General features: G+C 39.8%; 1 protein-coding gene across 1 annotated transcript; it reads left to right on the forward strand.

Moving 5' to 3' along the window:
* The first annotated feature begins 7627 nt into the window (after positions 1 to 7627).
* Positions 7628 to 21740, forward strand: mttp (microsomal triglyceride transfer protein). The gene is made up of 18 exons (XM_077205165.1): positions 7628 to 7779; positions 8924 to 9111; positions 9765 to 9908; positions 10018 to 10125; positions 10208 to 10324; positions 10399 to 10538; positions 10621 to 10771; positions 11087 to 11244; positions 13227 to 13395; positions 13658 to 13765; positions 14053 to 14265; positions 14347 to 14558; positions 14681 to 14778; positions 15652 to 15773; positions 15880 to 16107; positions 17793 to 17917; positions 20001 to 20171; positions 20271 to 21740. The coding sequence occupies exons 1-18, from the start codon at positions 7722 to 7724 to the stop codon at positions 20416 to 20418; spliced, it is 2658 nt and encodes an 885-aa protein (XP_077061280.1). The 5' UTR covers positions 7628 to 7721; the 3' UTR covers positions 20419 to 21740.
* Positions 21741 to 22186: the final 446 nt, after the last annotated feature.

Genomic DNA, 22186 nt, shown 5'->3' on the forward strand with positions numbered 1-22186 from the left:
AATGTAATTTCTGATATCAAACATTGCCATTGTTACTAGTTGAAATCTAATTCCTGATATCAATAACTATCATTTTAACTAGTGAAAATTGAATTGTTGATATGAAGGATTCATATCCTGGAAATGAATAAAAATAAAAATATGGCTTGCCATACTGTGTGTGTGTGTGTGTGTGTGTGTGTGTGTGTGTGTGTGTGTGTGTGTGTGTGTGTGTGTGTGTGTGTGTGTGTGTGTGTGTGTGTGTGTGTGTGTGTGTGTGTGTGTGTGTGTGTGTGTGTGTGTGTTGTGTGAGTGTGATTTAAGTTACTTGGTGCCAGATGGGGTGGTCTGAGTATTTCAGAAACTGCTAATCTACTGGCACACACACTTTTCACACACAATCATCTCTAGGGTTTACAGAGAATGGTCACACAAAAAAAAATCCAGATAGCAGCATTTCTGTGGGTGAAAATACCTTGTTGATGTCGGAGGTCAGAGGAGGATGGCAAGACTGGATCGAGCTGATAGAAAGGCAACAGTAACTCAAATGACCACTTTCTACAACCGAGGACTGCAGAAGAGCATCTCTGCAACATTGTTGAAGCTTGAAGCAGACGGTCTACAGCAGCAGAAGACACCGGTGCCACTCCTGTCAGCTAAGAACTGGAACCTGAGGCTATAATTCACATGGGCTCACCAAAATTAGACAACAGAAGATTGGAAAAACGTTGACTGGTCTGATGAGTCTCGATTTCTGCTTCTGCATTCAGATGGTAGGGTCAGAATTTGGCGTACAGTAAACAACATGAAAGCGTGGATCCATCATGCCTTGTATCAACCGTTCAGGCTGCTGATGGTGGTGTAATTGTGTGGAGGATATGTTCTTGGTTCCCTTTGGGCCCCTTAGTACATTACATTTACATTTAATCATTTAGCAGACGCTTTTATCCAAAGCGACTTACAAATGAAGAGAGTAATAGAAACAGTCAAATGAACAATAGGGCAACAATATGAAAATGCCGTGAGCAGTCTCAGCTAGATCAGCGCAGCACACGTAGCAAGGATTTTTTAATAGATATAGAATAGTAAGTTTACGTTTTATTAAGTCAAATGTTAGCAAAAGAGATATGTCTTTAATAGATTATTGAAGATGGCTAAAGACTCAACAGGCAGGTCATTCCACCAGCTTGGAACAGACAAGGTGAAGGTTCGTGGAAGTGATTTTGTGCCTCTTTGGGATGGTACCACAAGATGCCGTTCACTTGCAGAATGCAAGTTTCAGGATGGCACGTATGGTCTGAAGTAAAGAGTTAAGGTATATGGGTGCAGAGCCAGTGGTTGTTCTGTAGGCAAACATCATCAGTGCCTTGAATTTGATGTGAGCGGCAATTGGCAACCAGTGCTGTTTTATGAGGAGAGATGCTGTCACAGAGTTGGGTTTGTGTTCCCCAGGTGTCCACTATATGTCCTCCTTCCCCACGGTGTCATCCACTTTATGAACTGCATTCCCCACAATCCTTGTCTGTACCCATCACTGCATCATTGCACTCAGCTGTTCCCCATCCTCATTGCACTCAGCTGTTCCCCATTTTCATTGTTAGTTCTGTGTTTAATATACCTTGCCTGTTTAGTGTTTGTTAAGGAGTCCTTGTTATTCATCATGTCACTTTTGAGGTCTGTTCTGCTTTGTGCTAGTTTGTTTATTGTTTTATGTTTTTGGATTGCTACGTTGGTTTTGACCCCTTTCTGGACTGGATTTATATTTTGGATTACCCTAATAAATAACTACAAATTGGATCTCTCTGTTTCCCGTGTGTGCATCGTGACAGAAGGACTCCGTCATTAGAGATCCAGCGGTATGTTTTGCAACATCTCTTCCCCAGCCACCGAGCGGGAGAGAAGGGAGTTGTTTAAGGGGACCCGGTTGGTAAATTTCCGTGGGACCCGTGGAGGTCGCCGCAGAGGAGGTGAAAGGGAGATGTATCACGTCCCTTCTGCCCAGTCAGAGACTGTTCACGTTCCGTCTGCCCAGTCAGAGACTGCTCACGTCCCGTCTGCCCAGTCAGAGACCGTTCACGTCCCGTCTGCCCAGTCAGAGACCGTTCACGTCCAATCTGCCCAGTCAGAGACCGTTCACGTCCCGTCTGCCCAGTCAGAGATTGTTCACGTCGCGTCTGCCCAGCGAGAGACTGTTCACGTCACGTCTGCCCAACGAGAGACTGTTCACGTCACGTCTGCCCAGCGAGAGACTGTTCACGTCACGTCTGCCCAGCGAGAGACTGTTCACGTCACGTCTGCCCAGCGAGAGACTGTTCACGTCACGCCTGCCCAGCGAGAGACTGTTCACGTCACGTCTGCCCAGCGAGAGACTTTTATCGTCACGTCTGCCCAGCGAGAGACTGTTCACGTTCTGTCCGCCTTCCTGGACCTGGACTATCTGGACCGTCTGGCTTGGATCCTGGACATGCCCGTGTCTGCTGTTCCAGAGCCGGAACCAGTGTTTGCTGTTCCAGAGCCGGAGCCGGAGGCAGAGCCAATGGCCGTTCCAGAGCCGGAGGCAGAACCATTGCCGGTTCCAGAGCCGGAGGCAGAGGCAATGCCTGTTCCAGAGCCGGAGGCAGAGCCAATGCCTGTTCCAGAGCCGGAGGCAGAGCCAATGCCTGTTCCAGAGCCGGAGGCAGAGCCAATGCCTGTTCCAGAGCCGGAGGCAGAGCCAATGCCTGTTCCAGAGCCGGAGGCAGAGCCAATGCCTGTACCAGAGCCGGAGGCAGAGCCAATGCCTGTTCTAGAGCCGGAGGCAGAGCCAATGCCTGTTCTAGAGCCGGAGGCAGAGCCAATGCCTTTTCCAGAGCCGGAGGCAGAGCCAATGCCTTTTTCAGAGCCGGAGGCAGAGCCAATGCCTTTTCCAGAGCCGGAGGCTGAGCCAATGCCTGTTCCAGAGCCGGAGGCTGAGCCAATGCCTGTTCCAGAGCCGGAGGCAGAGCCAATGCTTGTTCCAGAGCCAGTGCCTGTTCCAGCGCCAGAGCCAGTGTTTGTTTCTGTGTTTGTGTCTGTTATTGTGACTGTTACAGTTCTTGTGGCTGTTCCTGAGCCGGTGTCTGCTGTTCCTGAGCCGTTGTCTGCTGTTCCTCAGCCGGTGTCTGCTGTTCCTCAGCCGGTGTCTGCTGTTCCTCAGCCGGTGTCTGCTGTTCTTGAGCCGGTGTCTGCTGTTCCTGAGCCGGTGTCTGCTGTTCCTGAGCCGTTGTCTGCTGTTCCTGAGCCGGTGTCTGCTGTTCCTCAGCCGGTGTCTGCTGTTCTTGAGCCGGTGTCTGCTGTTCCTGAGCCGGTGTCTGCTGTTCCTGAGCCGGTGTCTGCTGTTCCTGAGCCGGTGTCTGCTGTTCCTGAGCCGGTGTCTGCTGTTCCTGAGCCGGTGTCTGCTGTTCCTGAGCCGGTGTCTGCTGTTTCTGAGCCGGTGTCTGCTGTTCCTGAGCCGGTGTCTGCTGTTCCTGAGCCGGTGTCTGCTGTTCCTGAGCCGGTGTCTGCTGTTCCTTCACCGCCCTGGCCGCCCGAGGGGGCCTCCTTCACCGCCCTGGCCGCCCGAGGGACCTCCTTCACCGCCCTGGCCGCCCGAGGGGCCTCCTTCACCGCCCTGGCCGCCCAAGGGGCCTCCTTCACCGCCCTGGCCGCCCGAGGGGCCTCCTTCACCGTCCTGGCCGCCCGAGGGGCCTCCTTCACCGCCCTGGCCGCCCGAGGGGCCGTCTTCTCCGCCCTGGCCGCCCGAGGGGCCGTCTTCTCCGCCCTGGCCGCCCGATGGACTGTCTTCTCCGCCCTGGCCGCCCGATGGACTGTCTTCTCCGCCCTGGCCACCCGATGGACTGTCTTCTCCGCCCTGGCCGCCCGATGGACTGTCCGCTTCGCCCTGGCCGCCAGCTAAACCATCACTGTTCTTGTTCCCCTCCACGGACCTGGCCCCCCATCCCTCCCCCTGAGCCTTTACTGTTCTGCCTCCCATCCTGGACTCTTGTTTTGTTTTGTGGTCTTTGTTGTCTTGGAGCGTCTGGTAGCCGCTCCGTAGAGGGCGGGTTATGTCACAGTGTTGGGTTTGTGTTCCCCAGGTGTCCACTAGATGTCCTCCTTCCCCACGGTGTCATCCACTTTATGAACTGCATTCCCCACAATCCTAGTCTGTACCCATCACTGCATCATTGCACTCAGCTGTTCCCCATCTTCATTGCACTCAGCTGTTCCCCATTTTCATTGTTAGTTCTGTGTTATATATACCTTGCCTGTTTAGTGTTTGTTACGGAGTCCTTGTTATTCATCACGTCACTTTTGAGGTCTGTTCTGCTTTGTGCTAGTTTGTTTATTGTTTTATGTTTTTGGATTGCTACGTTGGTTTTGAGGCCTGCCTGGACTGGATTTATGTTTTGGATTACCCTAATAAATAACTGCAAATTGGATCTCTCTTTTTTCCGTGTGTGCATCGTGACAGATGCGACGTGCGCTCTTTTAGCAGCATTCTGGATCAGTTGCAGAGGTTTGACAGTTGATGCTGGAAGGCCTGCCAAGAGAGCATTACAATAGTCCAGTCTGGATAGAACAATGACTTGGACAAGGAGTTGTGTAGCATACTCCGATAGGAAGGGCGTGATCCTCCTAATGTTGTAAAAGGCAAATCTGCAGGACCGGGCAGTTCTAGCAATGTGGTCTGTGAAGTTTAACTGATCGTCAATCACAAATCCAAGGTTCCTGGCTATCCTGGATGTATTAATGGTCGACAAACCCAGCTGAATGCAGTTGTTGTGATGAAGTGCTGAGTTGATCGAAACCACAAGCAGCTCTGTCTTTTGTAAGGTTGAGTTGAAGGTGCGATCCTTCTTCCAGCAAGAAATGTCTTTCAGGCAAGCCGAAAATGAGAGGGTGTGTGTCATCAGCATAGCAGTGATAGGAAAATGTGTTTCTGAATGACAGATCCTAGTGATGACATGTAGATGGAGAAGAGAAGTGGTCCAACAATTATACTTTACCAATTGAGGATCATTAAAATGCCAATGCCTACCTGCGTATTGTTGCTGACCATGTCCATCTTTTGATGGCTACTTCGAATCATCTCAAACTGTTTTCTTTAACATGACAATGAATTCACTATACTCAAGAATGTCCGCCACAGTCACCAGATCTCCAATACAGCAATTTAGGTTTATGTGGTGGAACAGGAGATTTGCATCAAGGATGTGCTGCCGACAAATCTGCTGAAACTGCATGATTCTGTCATGTCAGTATGACCAACATCTCTAAAGGAATGTTTCAAGCACCTTGTTGAATCTATGACATGAAGAATTAAGGCAGTTCTGAAGGCAAAAGGGCTTCAACCCGGTAAACCCACACACACACACACACACACACACACACACACACACACACACACACACACACACACACACACACACTGGTATGTATATATACACATACATATATAGGCCTACACATACATAAAAAGCAAGATAGAATTTTTTACTTAGATTTTTTTCATTATTTTGTGTTATTGTTATCATTTTAATTAAACAGTCTCATCTAATGTATAGGTTGATACAAGTGGGAATGGTGATTCAAGTTTATTTTGAGTTTTTTTTAATTGTTAATTGGAAAAAGAAGATTGTCTCCATCTACAGGCTGAAACAGGTCAGTGCAGGTGGATTTATTAAATTTACTTTGCATTATACACTGTTGTGTAGTGTATGATCAAATGCATTGTATTTCATGCTTGACCACAGAATTAAATACACAGTTCAGGGATTGCAGTGCTGTTTTGATCTGTGACTAGGGGTGAGTTTATAGTGCACTTAATGACCTGATAATGTTAGTAGCCGAAGAAAGTTGACCGACAATATAATTTAAAGATCCCTGGTTTGAAATGGACAATTAGAAGGAAAACACATTCATTTATGTTCTTCAGATGTTACCTAAAGGTTATCAAAATGATAATTAGAAAGTGAATAATTACAAGTATTATGTTTATAATATGAGTGGTAAAACATTGTTCTGCTGGCTTGAAGCTCTTCAACAGTGGAAAACAGAACCAACAGACAAAGAAATGGCAGCTGCACTTAAAGGAACATCACTGGAAACTGAACTAAGACCAATTGTTTTCTCAAGGCCTTTTCATGGTTGCAATAATGGAAAACACAGACATTATACTATACTATTAAATAAGCTATACTGTGATTCACACAACCAAGACCAAAAGGTGGTGATGAGATACTATGCTGTCTCACAACTATTGTGTTTTTTTATACTAGTAAGGAATATATATAAATATAATTATTCATTATGTTAATTTATGGTATCAATAAAACAAAAAAAACTTAACATGTTTTAACACAGTATATGGAACCAATTATATATTAACTAAATGTTTTTGTAAAACATCTAAGTTAAGTGCTGAATAATAATTATTAGGTTAACCTACTCCAATACAGGTGAGGAACTATTACTCATACTAATCTGATCACTTCCTGACAGTGCTTTCTTTACAAGAATCAAAGATCATCAGCATAAAAACTAGCTTGTAATCACAGCTGATTCAATCAAAAGCTCTTTCTGTCTTGCCTGCAGTAGTTTCAGTGTGTTTTTTGATGAGCACGAGACCTCAAATATCATTCTTCAGCTCTAAAGGCCATATTACACTGCATAAGGAATTCCTCTTCTACAGTAGAGTACAGTATGAAATAGAATGATATGTGACAGTTTTGCTGTGATCAGATAATATAGCTGCAATCTAGGTGAAAGGTACTACAGTAAAATGAAATGTCTGACAGAAGCATATCACTGTGTATAAATGGTTACATATGGGTACAATCATACCATGCATCAAAGATCATCGACCACATCATCAACATAATGCATCCTTTATCCAATTTATTATTGGTTGGCTAAACACATATCTCATATAGGCATATAATCTCTTATATCTTAAATTCTTATATCTTAATGCTGATTTACTGGAAACATTTCTTATTATTATCAATGTTGAAAACAGTTGTGCTGCTTCAACTGCTTGCTATTTTTGGGGAAACGGTGATACCTTTTTGTGATAGATAGATAGATAGATAGATAGATAGATAGATAGATAGATAGATAGATAGATAGATAGATAGAAAAGGGTAAAAAGAGAAATTTTACAACGAAATGTAAGAAATTTCAAATCTTTTTTTATAATATATTTAAGAAAACCATGCAGTTCAAATAAATACATTTTTTGTAAAAAAAAAATATAGGCTTTAAACGTTTTTCAAAAATGTTTGAAACAAACATGAATAGCCTACATGACTGCATTTTAAGTGTTTCAGTGTGGGTTAACGTCGTTTTAACTTTGGACATTCATTATTTGTTCAATGTAATATAAATATAAAGTGATTCAGTAAAACAAAACAATTGACCTAATCCTGCCATGAGCGTTTGATCATTATGAATGAGACAGAAACTTCCAAATCACACCACTGCATTCGCGTTCAGTGAGCGCTGATTGATGCGCCCTACCGGAGGCTCCCAACTATAAAAACCAAACTTCGTCTCTGAAGAGCGTTCATTCACCAAATCACAGTGAGCTTTGCCGGTTAATTATTAGCCGTTATCTCGTACTTAGTACCGGAGCGTGGAGTTTGGAGTCTGCCCCTCGTATCCAGATAAACACTATAGAGAGTTGAAGGAATCAGGCACCCATCCTTTCTCTGGCCCGCAGACCTCCAACGAGCGAGCCAACCATGTTGAGGCTTGCTGGACTCTTACTGTGTGTTACCTTTCTAAGTACCTCATCTGTTGGTAAGCGATTTTTTTTTAAGTCTAAAGAAATATATATATATATATATTAAAAAAACATGTACTCTAGGCTGCATGTTCCTGTTGGTTTGCTTGCTGTTTAAAGCTAACAACTATTCTCATATTTTCAAATTTAAGATTTAAATTACTTTTAATATTACATCGATTTAAGGGTTTAGCCAGTTTACTGAGGTATCTTGAAAATTAATCTTGATTTGTGGTTAGTCACATCTTTCATTCATTCTGTGCCCAGTTTAATCTAAGCAATGCAAGTAGACTCATCAGTATAACAGTATCATTACTGAAAACCTTTTTTGTGTGTTTAAATAAAAATACATAACTTTACAAATTAAATAAAAAACATTTAGTTGTTTTAGGAGGTAAAATCAGGCCATAATCTCTGTATCAGAAGATGTGATGCAATCTGAATGTGACACGTCAGTGTTTTCAGGACAGGATTGAACTGTGTTGGCAGAGAGGACATTATACTGTGTATCAATCACTTTATGAATCAACAATCCTAAAACCACATATTCAGACAAAATATGTTTGAGCATTAAATTGCATTAAATGTGTTTGAAAAATTTTGATTTGTTCAGTGTTTTAACTCCTTTAACATCACAAAGTATCTTGATTTTGCACAAACTTTACCTTGAATATATGATTCTGACAAAGACAAAAATAAATGAAGTTGCATCACAAAAAAAAAAGATTAAGTAAAGAATATAATCCAAATAAATGAGGATTACAGATAATTGAGGATTATTAGCTCATAGTACACTGTTATCTGAGACCTACCTACAATTACAGATAGGACTACATTCCTTTTCCTGTATTACCTCTATTTTTTCTGCGAAATGATATATGAACTTCCTCTGGAGTGCCTCCGGTTTGCCTGTTGCTTTTTCTCGACCAAACTAAATGAGCTTGTGGATGTAAACGCTGTGGTGTGGAGTACAAAATTTACGGATTCAATTCAGATTGTGTTTTCCACCCCATCCATTACTGGGTTTAAGGCTGTGTATGAGATGTCCAGTCCACTTCCTGCCTCTCTCCTTTCACATTCCTCCCTTTTTCTAGTCCAGCTGTGTCTTACATGCTGAAACTCTAGAATGTGTCACAGCATGACGTTTTTGTGTTTTTTCAGGTGCGAGTGCTGGACCTCGGCTAGATAATGACAAACTCTACAGATACAGCTACAGCGCTGAGGTCGGGCTGAACAGGGCGACGGGATCCACTAGGGGGAATGCTGGATTCAGGATTAGCAGTGATGTGGACATCAGCCTCGTCTGGAGGAACTCAGAGATCAAGGATGAACAGCTCCTTCAAGTGCAGGTAAAGAGGAGAAAGTACTTTACTGATACGTGTTTTGATTGCATACCCTTGTGAAATAGAAGTGTGCTTAAATGTATTGAATGTGCGTATTTAAAATCTTAAGTTGCCTAAGTTGCTTACTTAAAAAATTGTAGTTGCAGATAATATAATATTAATAAAATTAAAAAAGGACACTTAAGTGCACTTAAAGAGAGTAAACTTTTATGTGTCTTAACACTTAAGTACACTTTCAAAAAGTTAATTTTAAAATCATTATTTTAATAATACTTTAAATTGATTATAATTTAAACTAGTTACTCAATATCAAAAAAATGGGATTCAAAGTGCATGTTTTTGAAAATGATATCAACTCCAAAACTACAAAAAGTTGAATTTGTGAGAATGGTGACATCATGCGCATGCATATTATGTGTTCAGTCAACAAAGTGACATCGCCAACTACTGGCCTGGCATTGTTTTTAGTTTTAGTTATTTTAGTAGATTACTTCAAGGTTCTTATTTTTAAATGTTGCCATGTCAACTAAAATGAGTTTAAGGTGTTTTTTTAATATTTTATTTTATTTCAGATAGTAAAAAAGTTTTTTTTTATGGTTTTAGTTTTAGCTAAGAGTAATACTATTGGTGCACATCACATTCTCCTATCCTATCCTCAGATTTCAAATGTTCAAGTTGAAAGTGCAGGAAAGCACTCCCGCAAAAACAACATCTTTTACGGCAGCTCAGCAGAAAGCATTCTGGGTAAAGTCAGGCTTGAGGCACTTCAGAGGCCCTTCATGGTGCTGTGGAAGATGGGCAAGGTAACAAACACACTTCATTATGTCATTAAAATGTGTTTCATATCCGTTTTAGTTTTGAACTTTTAAATATGTTCCATAGTGATTTGTGTGATTTTTCTTGCTTACTTAGATAAGAAGCCTGTATGCCCATAAGGCGGAGCCTGCTACCATCAAAAACTTGAAGAGGGGTGTGGCCAGTATGCTAATGATGCAGCTAAAGTCTGGGAAGATGATGGAGGTACATTCTGACAATTAAAATTTTCCACTGAAGTGTGAAAAGTGTGTAAGTTTATAAAAAATATTTTCACCATAATCTACAGGCTGATGCTTCAGGGAAATGCTTAGTTGAGTACAAGACTACCAAACATCAGGTGATCCGTACAAAACACTTAGATACCTGCAAAACGCAAGAGACAGGATTCACCACTCACAGCCCAGTAAGAAAAAACTCATCTTACCTCATTTATACACCATTGCCAGCACTTTTCACCTTTCCTCTCCGCTCTTCCAGGTATTGGGTGTCAGTGGGAAGTCTGCTTCTGAAACAGTAATCACTCTGGAGAATGGCATCATTAAGTCTGCCGATAGTGAAGAAACACACATTTTGTCCATCAATGCTCGTCATACAGCTGCAACTAAAGTCCTGTCCAGGTACCAAAGAAATGAGAAAACCTATCACGCATGATCAGCATATTAAATGGATGAAATTAAAGCATCTTCTCATTTCCCTCAGGCAGTCATTGACGCTTAAAAAGATTGAGGCAGGGCCAGCAGAAGCGGCGGGTAAAGATGTCGCAGGTGTGGTGAAGTCTCTGGATGACAAACTCATGTCTGTGGGAGTCATAGTGGAGAAAGTTAAAGCCAAGTGCAAGGGATGCCCCAATGTGAGCAACTATGTGTTTATGCTTGTAAATCTGGTGTTGTCATTATTTTGTCAGCTTTTATGTTATTCCTTATGATTTTCTTGCACACAAAAAGGAGACATTTTGCTGTCGCAGATCTTTCCCAAAAAACTCTCTTTTTGTGTTCCCTGGAAGCAAGAAAGTCATAGATTTTGGGCTGAGTAAATAATGATAGTTTTCATTTTTGTTGAACTATTCCTTTAACTGTGATGTTCTGTATAAAAACAGAGAGAAAAGTGTGAAATTTCTTTTTGGGTTCATACTAATTGTGCATTGCATTGTTTTGGTGTACAATAGCTGATGGACACATGGAAGGTGGTAAGGTCTCAGCTGGAGCCGAACTCACTCTCTAAAGCAGAAGCCCCGAGAAGCTTCCTCACGCTCTTACACAGCCTGCGCAAAGCCAGCAAGGCAGAGATCCTCACAGTACTGCGCAACTGCAGCAAGACTGCACTGTAAGACCAAACTCCTCATTGTATTTTCCTCTTTTCTAATTTATACACTTAGGCCCTGTCCCAAACAGCACACTTCATGTGCACTTGCAGTCGTGTGGACTTACAATGGCTGTCATGTGCGCATGCCCATTAAAGGGGCATTCGGCAACTATTTCAACTTAATAAAACCGTTTAGAAATCATTTGGATGGTTTAATAACCTGTTCTGGTGAGAATGGTGACTTTCCCCGCTACCCTCAACGTTCCTAGGCGGAAAACCACCCTTGCAACATGCGGACTAACGTCCCGGTAAGTTGGAAATAGAAAGTCTCGTGAGAAGCGAGAACGAGCGAGAAACACAAACTGCTTTACGGCAATTCGACATAAACACACACAACGCCCTCAATGTGTATGATGTATTACCCACTTGGGTAGGCATAGCTCCACATGATAAAGTTTGCTGGCTCCGATAATAACAAATGCACATGAGCAGCAGTAGAAAGAGGGAGGAGGGGCCGCAAGTGAGTTTTTTTTTTACGACATTGTTGTGAAATATACGCCTCACAGCTGTAGGGGGAGCTCGTTGAGAAAACATGCGACAACAAAAGTGAAAACCAGCGAAGAAATAGCTTGAGTTGCCGAATGCCCCTTTAAAGGTGCAGTATGTTATTTCTAAAAGTCGTTGCTGAACATTGTCGACATTTAATCAACCCAAACAAACAGACCTCTACATAACAGACCTCTCTTCATTGCTCCGCCTCCTAAGCTTACCCTCCAATCCAAACCTCCCTGCTCCGATTTGGTCTCGAACCCGGATCGCTGGCATGTGAGACGAGTGCACTAACAAGGACGCTAAACAGTAAACACCTCATTCTCTCGAAGTCATCAATTCTCAAATGTTGCCATAAAAAATAAGACTTGTGTGGACTTCTGTGAGCAAAGACTCGAATCAGTGAATTGTTTCTTTCTTTTTTTGATCAATGAACAAAAGAACCGATTCACCAAAACAAATCAGATTCACGTTTGACTTTAACCTTGCTTGGCTGTAAAACTATAAAGATGAAGCATTCTTTTTTGCTACATCTCTACTTGTAGAAAAAGGCTTGTTACTGCAAAAGCTAAACTATTCTCAAAACAGTTGAACTACTGTCACATTATTGAAATTATAGTTAGCGGCGTACTTTTAGTAATTTCTTCAAATATCGTATTTAGGCTACATGAATATTTCCCTATACAGGGAAGGTTCTCAGAACATTCCGGCAAGGTTCTTTCAGTAACATTAATGGAACATTTGTTCAAAGTAATCTGATCTTTAATAACATTTTCAAAACATTAGCACAAAAACATTATTTATACTTCGTTTACGGAATGTTTTTTTCTAAACGTTTTTAGTTGGATGTTCGTCTAATTTTTAATATATTACTACTGGTTTCAGAATGTATATTTAACATTCAAAAGTAAAGTTCTCTTAATGTTCACAAAATGATAAAATGGAATGTTTTCTTAAAGCATTCGCATAACCAAGAAACGTTTTTAAAACATAAAAAAAACCTGTACGTTTTGAACGTTCAGAGAACATTAGGCAAAATATTGGCAAAACGTTATTAGAACACATTTAGTTTGGTAGCTGGGTAAATGGCCATTTCCTAATGATAGGCTACCTGAGATGCAGAGTTATGATCAGCATATAAAGAATGATTTCTGAAGGATCATGTGACACTGAAGCAATTATCATGGCTACAGACATTGCCTAATGGTTATAGAGTCAGAGTGGTAACCCTAAGGTTGCTGGTTCGATTCTTGCAGCGTGTCATCCCTACTCAGTACTCCTAATGTGTGTGCACTAACTTGGGTTAAATGCAGAGGATAAATTACGAGTATGAATTACCATATGGCCTTCACATGTCAGTTTCACTATATACTCAGACAATAGCAGCCATTGTTGCTGTCCTGGCTCTTTACTGCTTTTTTAGACTGCCAGTTTACATTGTTTCACCTTTCTAGGCCTCAGCTGGTGGATGCAGTCACATCAGCACAGACTTCATCTTCTCTCTCAGCCATTCTGGAGTTCCTGGACTTCAGCAAGAAGGAAGGTTTAGTTCTACAGGAGCGCTTTCTGTACGCATGTGGTTTTGCCTCCCACCCGACAGAGACCATGCTTCAGTCCCTGCTGGTAAGACACCTGCATTATTGCTCTCGTACCTGACTTTACATCTGAATTTAGAGCCTCTTCACTGTGACTATCACCTTTAAAAAGATTTTTTGTAACACACACACACACACACACACACACACACACACACACACACACACACACACACACACACACACACACACACACACACACACATATATACATATATGCAATGTTCACAATTTTCATAAATTATTCTATGAATTATTTTATGAATTATTCTATCTTTGCTCCCATCTAGGATGTGTCTAAAGGAAAGATTGGCAGCTCAGACATTAAGGAGTCAGTTGTGATCATCATGGGAGCTCTGCTCAGGAAACTCTGTCTGAAAGGTGCATGTGAACTACCGGTGAGTCTGCACACATTCTATTGGAGAATTTGATTAAGTCATATTTATAAATTGCAATTTAATCTACATACGCATGATTGTTCACGTATGATTATATGACAAAAAATATATGAATGTAATAAGTATCTAATTTGGTTATGCTTTCTGCTTCAAATAACAATATAGCACTCTCAGCAACATTTAATACATTAAACCGTGCTTGCATTATAAACTACATCTAAATCAGCATCTTAATCTTTCAGTATTTCAAACTGCCTGAGTGTGTTTGTCTTATGTTCGATGTGCAGACAGTGCTTAAGGTGAAAGAGCTGCTGTTGGCAGGGCCTGACAGCACTCAGGAGGAGTCTGAGGTTCAGATGTACCTGCTAGCCTTGAAGAACGCTCTTCTACCGGAGAGTGTTCCTCTTCTTGCCAAATATGCTGAGTCGGAAGTGGGAGCATATAGCACCATTGCCATCACAGCGCTGCAGAGATACGACCCTAAGCTTATCACACCAGAGGTACATCATCGATTCCCCCATCAGCCTATCTAGAGGGGCACAAAACTACTCTTCAAAACATTTAACACTCTATATCCACAGGTGAAAAAGGCAGTGAACCGCATATACCATCAGAACCAGCGTATTTATGAGAAGAACGTTCGTGCCGCGGCAGCTGATGTGATTATGAGCAGTAGTCCTTCCTATATGGAAGTGAAGAACGTTCTGCTCTCCATCGGACACCTGCCGCATGAGATGAATAAATACATGCTGTCTAAAGTCCAGGACATATTGCGCTTCGAGATGCCGGCCTGGTGGGTCTCACGTTTACTAATCGCATTCTTCAAATTCTAAAATAAACAATATTTGATTCTTAATGATTGTCTCGCGCACTGGGTGGCACTTGTGTGATAAAAGTCATTTGTCCGGTTTGCAGTAAATTGGTACAACAAGTGATGAAGGACATGGTTTCCAACAACTATGACAGATTCTCAAAGGCTGGGTCATCATCTGCTTTTTCAGGATTCATGGCACGTAAGTGAGCTCATCTGTAACCTTTAAACTTAAATCTATGACACGATTATATTTATATAATGATACCTGACTCAAAGTCTGCATCACTCTCAGAAACAAAGGTACAAAATCTGTCACTGAGGTGGTGACCTTTCATCTTTGTACTTTATTTACCCCTAAAAGGTTTTACAGTCAAGGTTTAAGCTATTGTCGGACTAAAATACATGTCTTTAACTATTTTTTTTATTATAAATTATATTTTATTATTAAAATAACGTATTAACCATGTTTTAGCTGAGAGCAACTTGCACTGACATATCTTAAAACATATCAGTGCCATTGTTATGTCTCAAGATGCACACCAGTAATGTTTTTTTCTAAGGCACATTTATAAAAGCTACTAAATGTCCTAATTTAACTAAGGCCTAATCCTGGCTTAATCTAAGCCCTGTCTGTGAAACCGGGCCTAAATGTACATATTAACACCTAAAGTGTGCATAGTGGTTAGTACTTAAATGGTACATATTAGTATCTTTTGAAACGCTAACACCCCAATGACATTCTAATATGCTGATTTGCTGCTCAAGAAACATTAACTACTTATTGTGATCAATGTTGAGCTGCTCAATATTTTTTATTAATTGAAAGTTAAAAAGTTTAATTTCATTTATTTTGAATAGAAACATAACATTATACATGTCTTTACAGTCACTTTTGATCAATTAAAGCATTTTATTTAATTTTAAAAAGGTATTTTTTTTATTTTTTACGTACTGACCCCATAGCGACCACCTAGAACAACCTAGCACATTGTCTGTAGAAAAATAAATTATAAACATCTTGTTGTTTGTGTCTTGTAGCAGTGTCTGTAGTATATATCATTTATTTCAACAGGAACTGCTGATGTAACTTGCACCTACAATTTGGACATCCTGTACTCTGGCTCAGGTGTATTGAGGAGAAGCAACATGAACATTTATGGTCAGAGCAACAATGCCCTCCTTCATGGCCTCCAGGTACTATCATCATTACCATAACACAGTGTTGTACAGCATATGCCATTAACATGCATTGTGTGTGTTGATATTCACCTGTGCTTTGTGCCTGCATTCTGATTTGCAGGTGACAATTGAAGCACAAGGTCTAGAGTCTCTAATAGCAGCCACAGCGGATGAAGGAGAAGAAGAACTGGAGTCTTTTGCTGGTATGTCTGCTCTTCTGTTCGATGTTCAGCTCCGCCCAGTGACCTTCTTCAAGGGCTACAGTGACCTGATGTCCAAGATGTTCTCTATGTCTGGAGATCCGATCAATGTGGTGAAGGGCCTTATTCTGCTGACAGACCACTCACAGGTATGACATTCAGCTTAATATGCACTTACTGAAGAGACGCTTGACTCATCACACTCCATAGAAGATCTGGCACATGCAGCAGATGTTCTGCAATCAATTAGCATTGCCTGACAGCCTGGGGGCAGTGTGTGACATTCTGAAAGTGAATGATGGAAATGATTTGAAACACTTAGCGTGGTTTGAAAGTGTGTCTATTTTATAACTGTGTAATTTCCTGTATACATATACACTAAATTCAAGAATTTGGAGTCAGTGAGATGTTTTTTTAAAGTGATAGTAAAGACTTTTACATTGTTACAGAACACAACTATTTCAAATAAATTTACATTTTTACATTTAAGCATTTTGGCAGACGCTTTTATCCAAAGCGACTTACATTGCATTTCAAGGTACACATTTACATTCTTATCAGTTCTTGCATTCCCTGGGAGTTGAACCCAAGATCTTGGCGTTGCAAGCGCCAACGCTCTACACTGTTTGAGCTACAGGAAAGCTACAAGTAAATGCTTTGTAATAAATTGTTTTGAACTTTCTATTTATCAAAGAATACCGAATAAAATAAACAGGATTTGCACAAAAATTTTAGGCACCACAAATGTCTTCAACATTGATAAAAAAAAAGAAATATTTTTTTAAATTATTTCTGGAGAGAATTCTCCTAGAGTGGAAATCACACAATCCACCTACTATGTCAGCATGGCTTAGTGATCTAATGATGTTTCTAAAAACTGAAAAAATTAAAAATTTTCTCAGGGGATCAACCGGAACATTTTGCAAAACATGGGACCCTTTAATAAACTATTTTGAGAAGAATATACTCCTCCCTCTTTAAAATAATTTGATTATTAAACAAACCCCCCCCCCCCCCCCTATTGATTTTTTTTTTTTTGAGGGGAAAGTTGTGTTAGGATGGGAATTTGTGGGTGAAAATTTTGAAAAAGCAAGGCCTTCAATAGTGTTTATGTCACTGTATACTTTCAATGTACCTTGTTCTGATAAAAAAAAAAAATAAATAAAAAAAAAAATTATTTCTGGAGGATCATGTTACCCTGAATACACTGGGGTAATGCTGCTGAAAATTCAGCTTTTCCATTACAGAAATAAATTGTATTTTAAAATATATTAAAATAGAAAAGTTTTTTAAATTTGCAATAATATTTCCCAATATTACAGTTTTTACTGTGATCAAATAAATGCAGCCATGGTAAGTCTTTCAAAATTATACAAAAAATCTTTCTGACCCCAAACATTATGAACGGTAGTGTATAATGTTAAAAAAAATCTTAATATACTATAAACATGCACAATATTATGGATTTCTTTCTAATGTATAAAATTATGTTAAAAAAAAAATCTTAATATACTATAAACATGCACAATATTATGGATTTCTTTCTAATGTATAAAATTATGTTACTAACCCCTGGTTTCACAGACAAGACTAAAACTAGTCCTGGACTAAAATGGATGCTTGAGCTGTTTTAACTGAAAGCATTTCTTAAAATATGTCAGTGCAATTGTTTTGTCTCAAGATGCACACCAGTAATGTTTTTTTCTAAGACACATTTATAAAAGCCACTTAAATGTCCCAATTAAACTAAGGCCTAATTCTGGCTCAATCTAAGCCCTGTCTGTGAAACCAGACCTAAAAGTAATAATTTTGTTCTTTTTCACTTTCTTTGAAGGTGATTCCTCTTCAGTCTGGTCTAAGAGCCAGTGCTGAGTTCCAAGGCGGTCTGGCCATCGATATCTCTGGAGGGATGGAGTTCAGCTTATGGTATAGAGAGTCTAAGACGAGCGTCAACAACAGGTGAATTTCTTCTTTTTAAACTACATCCTTGAATGGGATTAGTGTTGTGTATTCAGATAAAGATCCTAGCTCTGATTAAAATGAACCCAACATGGGACAACAACCCATGATGACCTTATGTAAGACATTTCACCCCAGTTTTCTTTGGATGCAAAGTTGGTTTTGATAAAATCAACTACTTACTTTGCTTACTTGGAAGCCATTGCCAGATGTTTTTCTTCACTCGGTTTTTCGAATGACAGTAAATATGATGCCGGTGCATCTTATTTTAACATCATTAATCCTTCAGAGAGATTCGATGCTAATCCACATCTTTAGCCACAACTGCACCTGCTTGCTTACTGTTAGTTGTGGATGCGAGCAATGGCATCTTGGCTAAAATGAGACAGACGGGAAATGAGGGCAATGGAAAGATGCTGTGGTAGGAGTAAAAGATCAGGGGTTGAGGGTAAATTTAGGTTATGATATCGATTGTGAGAAACCAAATGCTCTCAGGGACAGATTTCAGATATTTCATCATCTTTACATTTGAACTGATTCCATGTTGTTTAAGACAAAAAAAGTTCTTACTGTATGAGGAAATGTCTCTTTTTTACTTTACATTTAGTGCTGCGGGTTTGCTGCTCTTTGTTTCATGATGGGTATTTCTGGGTGACATCTGCTTTTCTACATCTGCCAGCCCTCAGGACAGGCAGGGGCAGGTGTATGGATCAGGGAGGCAAGCTTTACCTTCTCTGAAAGCACACTCACACACAAGTAGACAGACAAAGACTCACTGACAGACAGACAACCTAATACGTAAACACATGTGCGTGCGGGCACACTGAATCGGGGAAACCGATAGAAAGATAGTTACGCACACAGACAAACATAGTCAGACACAAGCGGGTTAAGTTTAGAAACGAAATAAACCACAGCTCTCTCGGGCGCACAAGATTAGCATGCCTCCAATCAGCCCACTCATCACGGGCAGCCGCGTTCAACAGATCATTTAAGGTGGAGGTTGAAAGCATGGAGCCAGACTGTCTCATGTGATATGTGAGCCCAAACACCAAAACTGACTCAGCAGAGACCGAGGCAATAAATCTCTACCACAAATTGTTCGCTGTGGCATGTGCTGTAGGAAGAATGAGATGTTAAACATGGAAAATCCTGACATAAAATACAGCTGAGATACAGTAAAATCAAGTTGTGCACATCCGAAGGTATGACCCTAAGGGAAACTCTAGTTTTGTAACTATAATAATTTAGTTGTTATTTTAGTACTATTGTTATACTATTATAGCATTCATATTTTCAGCTTTCATTTTAATTTTAGTTAAAGTTTTAGTCATTTTGCTTTGTGTTTTTTTATTTGTATATATATCTTAAAATTGAAAATTGACATTCAGTAATTTTAGTACTTCAACCTAAACTTATTTTATTCCAGTTAGCTGCCAAGGAAAGATTTCTTATTTTTAAGGTTTTATTTTATTTTGGCTTTATTTAAGTTAATGAAAATTATTCATCTTAATAGCTCTAGTTTTAGTTAACAAATAAGTTTAAATGTGTTTTAAGTTTATTATTATGTTGCCTATCAGGAATATACATGCATCATGCCTAAATTAAACTGGCAAACAAACTATTATGAAGAGAGTAAATGGGACTGAACCAAAAAAAAGTGCATCTATGAAAAATTGTACTCTGCTTGTTGGTTCAACTTTTTTTCTTTTCTAAATTAATTAATTAATAAAAATAGATAATCTGCACAGAGACGCATTACTGTCCCTGAAAGCTTTTAGAATAGAGGAGTAAGTTTTAAAAAAGTAAGTTTCTTAAGGTTTGTTCACACCAAGGACGATAACTATAACGATAAAGATATGGTTTTAAAAACCTTTCTAAATATAAAAGAATATAGCAGAGTCCACACCACAACTATAACAATAACGGCACAGAGAAACAATGACAAAACTGCAGCACGCACTTATCATAAACAGAGCGTTATCGTTTGTTGATGTAGATGCTAATATAGTTATCGTTCTTGGTGTGAACAGGCCTTTAGAGTTTGTGTTCTTGCTAAGCTCATCCTTGACATTGTGTGCAGGGGAGCTCTGGTCGTCATTGGAAACGTGACAGTGGATATGGACTTTGCAAGCGCTGGAGTGGAAGTAGGTTTTGAGACAGAAGCCACCCTGGACTTCATCACTACCGTGCAGTTCTCCGAGTACCCCTTCCTCGTCTGCATGCAGATGGACAAAACCACTTTCCCCTTCAGGTATCCATCAACATATCAGATTCTAGGTTACAATCATATAACATTTTAAAATGTGCTAAATGAACACAACTAACCTGTTTTGCTTCTGATGCACTCTAGAGAGATGGTGTCCAAGCAGGAGAAGCTGCCTTCAGGACAGACATTCTCCTCAAAGAGGAGCAGAGAACAGCTGGTGCCGGGCTCAGAGTTTCCTCTACACCAGGAGAACTCAAACATGTGCAAGAAAGTCTTTGAGCAGGCCTGGTAGACCAGCTGGGACCGCACCGGATGCTTTAACTAGCAAATGTAAAAGGTTTTCACACAGACAACCACTCTGTACAAGTATGTTTTGCTGTGACTGTATGTGCTAAAACCTGTTGGACATGTGGACACTTAAAAATAAAGGTTCCAAAAGGTGTTTTGCACAGTGATGCCATAGAAGAACCATTTTGGGTTTGCCAAAGAACCTTTCAGTAAACAGTTCTTAAAAGAACAATTTTTTTATTACCGTGAAGAGCATTTTTAAAGGGGTAATTCACCCAAAAATGAAAATTCTGTAATTTATTATACTCCGTTCTAATCCAGTAAGACTTTCGTTCATCTTCGGAACACAAATGAAAATCTTTTTGATGAAATCTGAGAGATTTCTGTCCCTCCATTGACAGCTGACACTTTGACGCTTCAAAAAGTCCATAAAGAGATTGTAAAATGTTGATCTGCGAACATAAACAGGAGCTCAACCGAACCTGCTTGACGCGCGAAAACAAACCTCATTGTGAAGTGAAGATGCTTGAGCTTCCGTTTACCACAACTAATGTGTGAGTTGATGAATGTCTATCTGTGAATAAAAGCCTAAATTAAAATTGTTCATCATATAAAGCGATCGAGTCTCTTCAGAATATTTGGACTAAACCGCTCAATTCAAATGGATTAGTTTTACAATCTCTTTATGAACTTCTTGAAACGTCAAAGGGGTAGTTGCATAGTCTGTCAATGGAGGGACAGAAATATCTTACGGGTTAGGAACAACATGAGGGTGAGAAATTAGTGACATAATTTTCTATTCCTTTATTGATCTAAATAAACCCATTCCACTCTAAAGAACATTTTGTGCAGCAAAAAAAAGTTTTGTTATTTGAACCATTGATTGGCATAAAGAACCTTTATTTTTAAGAGTATATTAAAGTCCTTACAATAAGTCTAGCCCTGTTTTATACATTTAAGAATGATCAGCACAAATTCAATTCATGTTTTTTGTCCATTTTTATAAATGTGAGGAATGTATAAAAAATTTGTCAGGATAACCAATGGCACTCTCATCATGTGAAATAATTATTCAACCCCTAAAAGCAAAAGTTAGATATTTATAAATTGTAACATTATAGCATTATAACAGGACTGTGTATTTGAGGTGCTACTGTGTTATTTATTTAATCAGAGGGCTTTCTGACACACTTCATCCCTCCACAGGCAGTTCATGCTGTCTGGTTTCCATGATTACACCAGATGTTTACATTCTTGAGAATATTTATGGCAGTCTTGTACATGGGAAGATAATCAACCATGAATAAAGTCTTTTTTTGGATTTTCTGTCATCTTTTTGGTGTTAATATCATTGAAAGTGTTACTTTATGTACAGTGTCAATCCTTTGTATAGAATATATTGTCTACCGAGGCTTCATTAAGCTAAAATTAGGATGAGTGCAGACTAATTAACTTGATAGCTCTTTTTTTTCAGGATATCTGAATTTATTTTTTAAAACATGGCTTTGAATAAATCTATGTACAGCACTATACAGTACATTAAACTTTGGGAAGTGGTAGACAGATTGTTTAAAATAAGTATTTGACATATATTTTTAATAGTACTGAGAACATAGAACAAGTATAAAGAAAAAATAAATAACTTGTCTAAACCTGAAATTTTCTATATCTTCTGAAACAGAAAGTTAAAGGCAGGGTAGGCGATTTGTTCTAGAAACATTTTTTGTTATGCTGGTTGAAAGTCTCTTCACATTCTGATAGCCATTGCTAAG

Source organism: Siphateles boraxobius, unplaced genomic scaffold (genome assembly GCF_051911475.1).
Source record: "Siphateles boraxobius isolate OS27281-9 unplaced genomic scaffold, OSU_SipBor_1 53, whole genome shotgun sequence".
NCBI lineage: Eukaryota > Metazoa > Chordata > Actinopteri > Cypriniformes > Leuciscidae > Siphateles > Siphateles boraxobius.